At 35.7% G+C, this 12,206-nt stretch overlaps 1 protein-coding gene across 4 annotated transcripts in view; it reads right to left on the bottom strand.

Moving 5' to 3' along the window:
- LOC103995542 (transportin-1) overlaps window positions 1–12,206 on the bottom strand; it is a 40,303-nt gene that overhangs the window by 21,889 nt on the left and 6,208 nt on the right. For 3 of the 4 annotated variants that reach the window (XR_010476493.1, XM_065081161.1, XM_065081160.1), the window contains exons 3-13: window positions 8,222–8,311; window positions 8,028–8,105; window positions 7,853–7,933; window positions 7,491–7,541; window positions 6,764–6,849; window positions 5,359–5,425; window positions 5,212–5,268; window positions 5,076–5,105; window positions 4,866–4,949; window positions 4,607–4,720; window positions 963–1,076 (exon numbers count right to left, since the gene is read on the bottom strand). Coding sequence is in view for 3 of the 4 variants with exons in the window: in XM_065081161.1 (XP_064937233.1) it covers window positions 963–1,076; window positions 4,607–4,720; window positions 4,866–4,949; window positions 5,076–5,105; window positions 5,212–5,268; window positions 5,359–5,425; window positions 6,764–6,849; window positions 7,491–7,541; window positions 7,853–7,933; window positions 8,028–8,105; window positions 8,222–8,311 (852 nt within the window). In the remaining variant the exon portion in view is untranslated. The remainder of the gene's footprint in view (window positions 1–962; window positions 1,077–4,606; window positions 4,721–4,865; window positions 4,950–5,075; window positions 5,106–5,211; window positions 5,269–5,358; window positions 5,426–6,763; window positions 6,850–7,490; window positions 7,542–7,852; window positions 7,934–8,027; window positions 8,106–8,221; window positions 8,312–12,206) is intronic. The other variant, XM_009416146.3, reaches the window with a different exon arrangement.

A 12,206-nucleotide genomic window follows, 5' to 3' on the forward strand; every position in this document is an offset into this window, starting at 1 on the left:
ACCAAATCAATGTTTTAGATATAAAAATATGATGGATCAGAATCATCAGATTTCGAGCTCTCAACCTTTGGTAAATGAGTCTAATACACCACTACCAGACCAATGTTTAAGATATTGTCGATGATACTTTCTAACTAAACTAGTTGTGGCTAGTGGTGTAATAAGTTCTTTTTATTGGATTGAAGTCAATGAATAGTATTTTGCTAGTTTATTTGCCAGAGGTTGTTGGTGCAAAGGGATAGACAATTATTTTCAGGATTGGCAAATGCTTCATGATCCTCATTCACGGAATCTTAAAATATAGAGATAGTGAGATGCATCCCATAGATCACAAGGAAATCCACCAGACTCATTGCAAAGTCAGCAAAACAAATAAATCTTTTGATATGGCAACAGTAGTATCATTATATTTCAGTGACAAGTTCCACATCATATCTCCTGGTAACCATTGCTTCTCACAAGGACATAGTAGCTTGAAGAGGTTGATTGCTAGCCTTGTTTGTGCCTCTCACTATCATTTCATCTGCCTAGAGAATCTCAAGTTGAGACAATTAAACAAACTAACACAATAGGAATACAAGCTGGTCTTATCAACCAAATGCTTAGTTATCAAGCAGAGTTATAAACTTACAATTATAACTGGCATCATCTGAAAATAACAATTATATAGGACATACTAGTTGCCTGCATGTCATTTCCACTGTTTCCTAGAAGACTATACTGATCAAGCAAGAAATCTAAAAGTTTTTACATAAAAGTAATGACAAGCTTATACCATTAAAACAAATCAGTCATGACGCCTAACATGAAGATTCCCAACTGCTAATATCTTTCTAGCATTAATTAAAGCACAAGAAGTTGAGACAAAACCAGATTAAGAAGCAATAACATTAAATAACATTTTGTTTATTTGAATATGGCTGAATAGTGTAAAACCTCCTTAGCTAGCTAGAAAAATGTACCTCAGGAAGATGGGGATAAAGTCCATTAATGCATCCCTCTGCAATGGCCCCAATAGCCAAAACAGCAGCTTCCCTCTCCTTCCAATTAGAGTCACTTGTAGCTGATAGCTTTTGCTGCAAATGTCAGAAGAATACAAGTGCATGCAAATTATTAGAAATAAACAACTTCTGAAGGATCAGTTATTAACTTCCATGTATATTAATGCTTATATGATTATTCACTAATGCATGCTGTGGAAACATTAAAAGTTCCAATAACTGTATCCTGATAGAATTATAAGTTACACATAAGATTCTAAAGCTGTACGATGCAGCCTTTGGCTATTTTGGCCAAATACCGTTAAAAGTCATCTCATTGTATATTGACGAAGCATGATATGTTCTTCAGGCAATATGAAGATCATCAATCTTCTATTTACAAGAATCAAAACTCCAAGACTCGTGACTCTTTACTTTAATATATCTGTGCTAGGAGCTAAGACTGAATTCACTATGAGACCCTCTGGTGGTATTTTCATTGAATGGGAAAAATTAACCTTCTACTGATCATTGTAGCAATGACTAATTATCTACTGAACTATCAAATTATTCAAATTTCCCAAGACTAAAAGAAGGAACCTTCACTAGATCTAGGTCTAGTTCTCCTCTATTAGAAACTAGTCCTTCTAGTTTCAAAGTATTTGAAGTGACTTCAACATCATCCAATTCCTCTTTGAAAGGAGCTTGGACCCAACTTCATCACTGGAATTGGGGAATTACAATGATTTCACTGGAAACAACTTTATCGAGCTTCATATCTCATGAAGGAAGTTCACTTGGTCAACTATGAGGTCTTATCTTGTTAAGAGTTTCATTTCCCATCAGAAGGGATAAATATATTAAATACTTTCATGCTATTGCTAAATGGCAGAAGTCTAATTTCAATTCCTTAATCGAGGATGGAAATGGATATGTGAAAAACCCATAGAAATCCAAAAGTTAGTTCTTACTTTCTATAAGTTTTCTATTACCCATCCCTTGATTGGGTCAGAATACCTCAAACTAATCCAGATCTCTAGCTAATCTCAAAATGTCATTCTAAAGAAAACCATCTTTTCCCTAGGTCTGATGGCTTCTGTATGGGTTTTTTACAGGAGCTTTGTGATCTAATAGTTTTGAGCAGGGTTCTCAATTTCAATGTGTACTGCCCGGTATGGGTGGTACATACCGGTCCAAGAGGATATTGATATGTGGACCGCCCTCTACCGAGCAGTACAAGTGTTTTGATCCCATATCGAGCGATATGGGGTCTGTACCAAGCAATAACGATCAAAATCTGACCATTACCGAGACGTACCGATTGATACGCCTCGAATTTTGACCGTTACCAAGGTGTACCGGTTGGTACGCCTCGGATTTCAACCGTTATCGAGGCATACCGATCGGTATGCCTCGATATTTTTGGACTGTTACCTCTAGGTATTTTTAGAGGTTTTTTAACTCTTTTTGGGCGTACCGTAACGAGCAGGACTTGGTACATCAAAATTGAGAACCTTGGTTTTGAGATCTTATTAAATAAGCCACCTATACATCTTTCAGCAAATCTCTCAAAAATTTAACTTGATCTAGAAATTTAATCCAGTCATTATACTTCAGAATGAAGATATCAATGTGAGCCAACTTAGATCAATTGACCTATTTAACTACAACCATAAAATTCTGCAAAGCTGGACAGCAAATTAGTTGCCCCCTGGTGAACTTGATTCGTCCTAACCAATCAACATTCATCGACCGTAGAGGCCTTGTGAATTGTTTCATGACAACTCACAAAAAGATTCGCCTCTATACAAAAGATCATACAGAAGACCACTTCAAGAAGGCATTTGATAAGGTTCGTTGGCACTTAATCTTAGGTGTGTTTAAAGCTGGGGGCTTTGTCTCTCAATGCATTTGTTGGGTGGAAACCTACCTCTGTATCTCCTCTATGAAATTTAGATAAATGAATCACTGACTCCCTACTTCTCTACCAAGTGGGACTGCATCAAAGTGATTCCCTGTCACCACTTTCATCATCCCAGCTGCAGATCTCCTCACCAAATCATTGAACCTAGAAAAGAAGGCTAGTCCAACCAATGGCCCAGGCACGACTAAGCCCTTGACTTGATCTTTAGTTCTTTAATTCACAATTATGCTTTCATACTACTGCCATGGAGGAAAGGCATCTTATTGGGCTAATGTAGCCCTAACCTTTTCCAAGATTTGTTTGGGTTTAGATACTAATTTCTCCATGAGAAAATTAAACCACATTGGGCATAATTTTGTTAGGGGGCATCTACCAGCTACAATTCTCAAGTACAAAGCATCAAACTTCACCTACAATAATATCTTCGTCTCCCACTCAAGCTTGAAAGATTGCTGCTACCTGACTGGATGCCATTTTGTGTGTGCTAATCTTCCATCCATTTTTGTCTATATTCCTCTTTCATTCTTGGCTATTAAAGAGCAGGGACAAGATAAGATGAACCTTCTTATGGACAGACCAAAAATCTATATAAAGCGGCAGGTCCCTAGTTAATTAATCAGTAATCTGTAAATCAAGGATCTGGATAGCATTAGAGTTATCAACATAAAGGATTTTAACCATGCTATTCTGAAAAATGGTGGTGAAGAAATTTTCAAAATGTTGTTGCACCTTTGAGAGAACTCATACACATATTCCAGGATGAGAAATGACTCTAATAATAACATAATGAAGCACTGATTTTTCAGAGGAATGCACTCTGTCAAACGGTCCCTTTGCATCTCCTCACAATTTATATTGTGCAATGAACGAAGTATTAGATTACAGGAGGATTCTTAGGTGGGACCCTTCGCTAGGAGCATCTTTATAACAATTGGGGCTGATACATGCTTGCATACATACCATACTCTCATCTTTATAGGGAAAACTTTTCCCTATTGATTGTAGTTAATTTTCCTTTTCACTCTTTTCTTCTCTAGAATAACCCATCTTCTCTGATAAGGATGAGATCAATCTTGGAAATAGAATCCTCCTCAGTTGCATCCTTCAACAAACTCCTAAACTTTGGGGGTTGTCTTTTCCCCTTACAAAACATACATGGAAAAGGGTGAATAACTCAAGACAAATGTTTTGTAGCTGGCCATTAAGAAAAAAAAGTATAATCTATGTATATCTTACTAAAGAAACGTCTCATGGGGACAAGATGGCCCTTGTCCTCTTTCCCCCCTAATATTGCGACAATGAACCCTATTTCCGCTCTATTGGTGCATGGGTATCTATCAAGATTTGGAGTCTCTTCCTTTCACCTTGGTGTAGTTCCTCTGTTCTTTAACCTTTTTTCTTCTTTTGTCTAATCATTCTTTTCTAATATTTCCCTTTTTGTACTCAATCCACCATCTTAATTAAATAATATTGGAGATAAATGAGTTTTCTTTAAAATCTACCATTTTCAGTATAATTAATTACCTGCACAAAAGCCTGCTCTTGCACTCTCACTACCAAATAAAGTTTAATGGGTCAAACAAAGTTGATCAAAATTAAAATTATTTAAGGAGTTAGTGCATCAAAATATCCTAACAGCCCAAACTGAATCAAATGCTCTTTTACAATAACCAACTAATGCATAGATAAATATTGTGATTACCTGAATCAAAGGCATCAAAGTTGGAAGAATTTCATCTCCAAAAACATTTGAAAGGATATCTAGTCCAGCTGCGCTACATTTCCTCAAATTCCAAGTGTTGACTGTATCCTCGTCCTGTAGACAACAGCAACAAAATAAAACAAAAATAAAACTCAGAAAATGTTGATTAAAAACATAGGAATCAAATGGCAGTAATTTCCATCTGCATCCATATAACACTGGTGGTGGCTGTAGAGTATGACAAAATAGAGTACGAAACATGAAAACCACAAGCTTGAGAAGATACATCTTCCATATTATCAGATCCATGGAAGCGTGATGAATGAAAACGAGGCTTCAGATCCTGTTAAGAAGATAATTTCATATCATTTACAAACAAGTCAATGGGAGTTTAAAATTCAATGACAAACAACCAACTATCAAATAGCGCTACCAAGTTGTGCAAATCCTCTCAACGGAAAATAAATACCTGATCTCTATCTGGAAACGACTCATCTTCCTACAAGCAAAAAGACAATATTAGGAATCCAATTTACCACACAGGAGTTCAACGAAAACACAGAACAAGCACCACTAACTGAATCACAATATAAAATGAAACACACCTCGGCATCAAAAAGTGTCTCATCATCATCAGCATAGGCCATATTCAACATTAATACCTACAGAATTTTTGCGTAAAGCATAGCCATTACTAATGCAAAATAGAAATACATTTTTGAATTGTCTGCTGATAGGAACACAAGATATACTGGAATCAAGCGTGGCAAATACTCTCTTAAGGAATCTGGAGGCAAAGTACCATCACAATATGCAGACCTGAAACACCAGAATCATGAAAAGTCAGAACCAGCCAAATTTTTTTCTCTTCCTTATGCTTGAAGAATAACATATAACTTGGTCATAATTTAGATCTACAAAGCGAAAGATGCACAAAGGAAATTCAAATCCAAGCACATACTCAATATCTATTCGTGGATATAGTGCCTTATCTTAAACTTGTGCCAACCAGTCAACATAATCTCATTTTCTCTTCCAAAAGGTAAAAAATAGATCAGCAAACACTAAGAAATCTGTTTGTGCACAATCCCTGAAGGCACATAACTCAAGTCCAAAATTACAAGTGAACTATAAATCACTTGAAGCAAAAAAAGTAAAAAAACAAAAAGGAGAAAAAAAACAGTTGAGCATCAATGTTGTTTACCTAACCAAATCAGACAACAGCAATAGCAAAAAAAGAAAAGGTAAATCCCCTTAGTTGCTTGTAAGTAATTTTTAGTTTATTACAACAGAAACAGTAAGTGAATGCAAGGATTGAAATACCGTACCGTACCGATGTTTCGAGCTTGGCTTGGTACGGTACGGTACCATGTACTGAGTGGTACGCCAGGGTGTACCGAGCGGTACACATAATTTAGGTGTAAAATCATCCGAAAATACCTGAAAAAAAAAAAAAAAAGAATACATACCTCTAATTAAAGAAAGAGAATACATACTTCTTGATTAGAAAGTTCTTCCTCTTAATCTTCCCAAATTAGCCTCGATTCAATTCACAAATCGTTGTTTTGTAGAATTTAGGAGAGCACAAATGTGAGAAAAAAAGAGTTATGAGATAGTTTAAAAAAGTATAATAGTGAAATAGGAGAGAATAAGAGTTTAAAAACCTATGAGAAAGGGCTCCAATGGTCAATTTGACCATTGGAGCACTGTTACTATGCGGTAACGATCGATTTATGTTACTAAGCGGTAACGGTCGAAATCGACCGTTACCGAGCTGTGTCGGGTGGTAACAGTCGAAATTTCAATCTTTACCGCCCGATATAATCCTGTATCGTATGATACGGGGCGATGTTAAGCGTTCCGCCCGGTAGCAAGCAATCTGCGTACCGGTATACTATCGGACCGATACGTACTGCCCGTACCAGGCGGTATTATTCGAAACTGTATACCTTGAGTAAATGTACACAAGAATATATCACATTGGCAATTGACTTCAAAGATGACTTCAAGTGCAAGTCAATTTCCTTTTTTCCATTTGCAGCAAAAATATTGATAACAGATAATTAATAAGAAGCTCGTGTATCACCCATGGATAATGAAAAGCCAGATGCATTTTGCTAGCTCACAGTCACACAGTACAAAACCCACTGAACATACCAAAATTCACAAGCTTCGAGAGAAACTTCATCATCAGGGTCCTTATTGGCTTGCAAGAGATACTCGATGACATTTCTCAAATGGGGCTGCAATATCCAGGTCAATTATTACTTAGAGACATAATCAACAAAAAGAAAACAACAACATGCACTAGCAAGCTTATATATATTTGGAGTCTCTAATTGGAAGTATGAGTCCAATATACCAAATATTGGAAACTAATATAAATTTAGCTCATTAATTTTATAAGCATGGAAAACTTGAAAATCTTGCAGTGCTGCTTACCAGAGAAACCAAAATAGGGACAAATTCATGATTTGCTGCAGGCTGTAGCAAAGCCTAGATAATCATGCTTCATATCTCAATGCATAGTTTGCAACACTGTACCATACCGCTCGGTACGAGTAATACATACCGGTCCAATAGAGGGCAGGTTCGGGCAGTACATCGGTACACCTTAGTGTATCATGTTTCGATACATTCGGTACAGCTCGGTATGTACCATACAGACAGCTGATCAGTACACCGGTATGGTACGGTATTCAGAACCTTGTCTCAATGTGTACAACGACAAGATTGTGTCAACAGGTATGCCAACCAATATGTCAGCATTCTGCACCATGCCCATATCTCAGTGCCCAACCAAGAGAGGGCAGTAAAACCAACATGGGAATCCATGGACGCAACAGCAAAAAGACCTTATAATTAAGCAAAATGTTTCACATACCTCCAGGAATGATGGTCGAACTTCTATTAGTTGGACAAAGGCAGAACAGACCTATGTACCATAGGAAATAATTACAGATCAGAAAGCAAGATGACAATGTTAAAGGTAACAAATAATTCTATATCATCAATGAATAGTGTGTCAAAAAAATGAAAAATAAAAGCGAAATCTGCTCTAAAGACAAATATCAGTGTGATATTTTTAATTTTTTTGTCAACAAGAATGTCATCAATATGATTCATCCAAAATCCAACCGTTACTAAATTCTGCACTTCCGAAACTCATAATCCATGAGTCAATAGTATAAAACTTGATGAAAAATAAACAAAAACATTAAGAAAGTTAAAAGTCAAGTAACATACCAATTTTCGCACTTCTGCAGAAGGGTCCTTAGCAAGATGAAATAAACCCTGAAGGTACTGATCCATGGACATAAACAAGGCCTGCATAACAGCATAAGGATTTAGATTACATCAAGAAGACAATAATTTAGTTTTGCAAAGGCTTAAAACAACTTTAATGTTATCTTCTACTTACTGCAGGCATGACTACAATAAATTGATTGATAGAGCCCAACGATAGCTTTCTCAATATGGCATGTGGAGACTGGAAGAACTGAACCAGAGACAAGAAAGAAACATTTTTTTTGCTGACTGTAAGGTCCCAGTCACTAAAGAAAACCATAGTATACAAAAAAAAACAAATTAAGGTGAATTAAAAGGTAAAACGACCTGCAGCAATCTTGGCATAAAAATATTGATGGGGCGTTCAGATAATCCTGGAACATCCACATCAAGCTCTTCGGGGACATCCTCGCAAATCTATCATAATGAAGTAAAGGTAATTTTTAGTTTTATATGGAAAGTATATAACTCTTTAGGGGGAAACTTAAAATGATACAAACTTCACAAGTTGCAAACATGATATCTTAATTTCATAATACTTTCATGGGCAAATTTTCATAAGGTATTTTTACAAATAAGGTTATCCAATTCATAAAGAAGCAAGAAAAGTCTAGTAAGGAGCTACAAGGGCAGGAGTTGGTAGCTAAGCATTTTAGAGTAAGCAATGCTAAGATTAAGCATATTAGGTAGTTTTTAGCAAGCTCTCTGTCACTATAGGCTTACACCAAATATCCATTTTATGTTTTCATTTTTTTAATGCCTGTAATGGATGACTAGGCATATTCAGGATAAACTTCCTTATATTTGTTGTTCATTGATAATATTTTCTGATTGCAGTTTAGTTGATATTATTACAGAACTTAAGTTATGAAGATAAATATTAGAAACTAAGGATTTTAGTCTTTAGTTTTTAGCAAACTAAGAACTTAAGTTTTTAGCAAGCTCTCTGTCACTATAGGCTTACATCAAAGATCCATTTTATGTTTTCATTTTTTAATGCCTCAAATGGATGACTAGGCATATTCAGGACAAACTTCCTTATATTTGTTGTTCATTGATTATATTTTCTGATTGCAGTTTAGTTGACATTATTACAGAACTTAAGTTGTGAAGATAAATATTAGAAACTAAGGATTTTAGTCTTAGTACGACTAGAACTGAATATATGAAAAGAAACTTAAGAGCAATGCTTTTAAAACCGTACCATACCGCCCGGTACACGAACCGCCCGCTACCGGGTGGTATCAATGATATAGCCCCGTATTGGACGATACAGGGTTGTACCAGGTAATAATGATCGATACCGACCGTTACTAGCTGTAATAGTGCTCCAACGGTCAATTTGACCATTGGAGCCCTCCTCAAGGGTTTTTAAATCCTTTCCTCCCTCCTATTTCAATCTATTTCACTCTCTCACTCTCATGCACTCACTCAAACTCATTTTTTCTCATATTTTCACTATCGTAAACTCAACAAAGCAACGATTTATGGATTGATTCAAATTTAGGAGGCTAATTTGAGAGACTTAGGAAGAAGAACTTCTTAATCAAAAGGTATGCATTCTCTTTTTAGATTTTTATTGATTTATGAGATAGTTAAGCATATTCTATGTGATGTATGACTTAATGTCTAATATGTTGTTTGATATGTTTTTGGTGGTAGAATAGTATTAATTAGGGAGTAATTAAAGTATTTAATGTTGTGATTAGCATATTTAATATTGATTTATTCAAAATTAGACACTTAATAGATCAAATGTTTATATTTCATACATATTATATATTGGATCATGTGTTTGTAATGGTATCATATGTTTAATTAGGTTTTACTAAAGTTATTTAATGCTGTGATTAGTAATTTTAATGATGATTTAATCGAAATTTGATCGATATTAGGTCAATTCAATGTCTTTAATGCCTATTAGGGTGTTTGACATGTTTATAGTGTTGAAAGAGAAGTAATTAGTGGGTGGGTAATTAACTATGTTAATCGTGTGATTAGTATATCTAATGATGATTTAATCAAAATTTGATCGATATTGGGTTAATTCAATGTCTTTAATACCTATTAAGGTGTTTGACATGTTTATAATGTTGAAAGAGAAGTAATTAGTGGGTAATTAACTATGTTAATCATGTGATTAGTGTATCTAATCATGATTTCATCATAATTTGATTTATATTGGATCAAAATTACATATTTAATGCTTCTTTTATATGTTTCATATATTTATGATAGTAAAATAGGTCTAATTAGATTTTAATAAAGTTATTTAATGCTACGATTAGTGGTTTTAATGATGATATAATTGAAATTTGATCGATATTGGGTCAATTCGATATCTTTAATACCTATTAGGGTGCTTTACATGTTTATAGCTTATTTGATTTAAATTGGTACGAACATTGAACCAAAGAAACAATCATATGATGATGCATAAGCTCATGCCCAAAAGATGGATGGGAATCATCATCATTGGCAATGTATTTATTGTGACTAAATTGACAAGGGTGGAGGAATCACTCGGGTGAAGGTACATTTGGCTGGCGTGTATCTCAATGTTACAAAATGTAAGACGTTCTGACGGAGTTCCGTAAATCATTTCAAAACAAATTATAACAAGCAAGAGAAGATACAATTAAGCAAGAGTTGGGAAGAATACTGTAGGGCTACGCAGGAATCAGTTTATGACGAGTATGAGGGTCGCAACGATGAAATCGACCTGGATCTCACAACTGGTATTCGTGCATCATAGGAGCATCAGTATATGTACGACGAAGCAATGAGGTATCGATGACCTAACTCACAATGGGAGCATGGCGATGGCAGTAGAATCCAGAGATCGACCAGCATGAGGCAACCAACTGCCCCTCATTAGTTAAGCCGAACTAGTAGCATGAGGCATGGTGGACTCTGTGGTTTTATAAGAGGTCTTGGCAAGAGGTCCACACCAGATATTAAAAATATCGATTCGCAAGTCTATCCTCCACAAATAGCAAAACAAACACGGATTGCCGATGCAAATACAAAAGAAAAGAAGCAAGATATTGAAAATGCAATTTCAAAATGGTTCAACTTACACAGAATTCTAGGAAACACAACCCAAGGTCCATATTACCGAAGCATGATCTCCTATATTCAAAAGTCTTGTATAGGGATCTAACCTCCAACACTAAGAGATATTCATGACGTGTATTTAGATGAGGAGGTGGCAAAGCTGAATGATTTGATCAAATCCTTTAAGAGACAATAGGACGAATATGGGATGATACTGATGTGTGACAGTTAGACAGGGCCAACAAGAATGAGTATCATCAACTTTCTTATTTATTGCAACAAATGAGTGGTGTTTCATAAGTTAGTTAATACTTCTAACCAAGGTCCGCCATACTGTACCGTACCGGAGTTTCGACCCAGGCTCGGTACGGTACGGTACCGGTGTACCGAGCGGTACACCCTGGTGTACCGAGCGGTACACCCTGGTGTACCGATACTGTAGCAGTGCTACAGTACTACACTGTATCACTGTAGCAGTGCTATAGTATAGTATGTAGTACTGTAGCGGTACAGGATGGTCCGCGTACCGAGTACCTAGCGGGCCGGTACGCTTCGGTACGGCAAACACTGCTTCTAATAAGATCCAAGATGCAAACTATATTGAGAGCTTGATGGAGACCATAGTAGATGAGATCGGACCACAATACATTGTCCAAATAATCACCGACAACAGAGCGAATTTCAAGAAGGCCGGTTTGTAATTGATGGAAAAAAGAAAACATTATTTTGAACTCCATGTGCAGCTCATTGCATGGATATAATGCTTAAGGACATTGGTGAGCTGGACGCGGTCAGTAGATGTGTAGCTCGAGCATAGTCAATTACAAAGTTTATATATAATCGTCATTAGGTCCACTCTTTAATACAAAAGTATGTAAATGATGAGATACATACTTATATGTGGCACTTTTCTTACCTAATTTATATTAGTTTTGCTAAAACTATAGTAAATGTATATTTATTTCTAACTTAAAAACCTTATCCTAACTTTTTTTTTCTATTTTTCAATTATTTTTGGAGGATTTGATATGTATTTTAGGATACCGCTTGGTATGCCGTATTGTACCATACCGAGCAAAGCTCTGTACACCGATACAGTACGATATTCAGAACCCTATTTGAGAGGTAAAACGAAATAAATTTTTGAAGAATAAAGAGTTCTATTAAAATTAATGGGAAAAAATTCCTATAAGTAAATAGATGATAAAAAATGAAAACATGATCTAGAACCAAAACTCATACTATGAGACAATAT

This window comes from Musa acuminata, chromosome BXJ1-8, assembly GCF_036884655.1.
Source record: "Musa acuminata AAA Group cultivar baxijiao chromosome BXJ1-8, Cavendish_Baxijiao_AAA, whole genome shotgun sequence".
Lineage (NCBI taxonomy): Eukaryota > Viridiplantae > Streptophyta > Magnoliopsida > Zingiberales > Musaceae > Musa > Musa acuminata.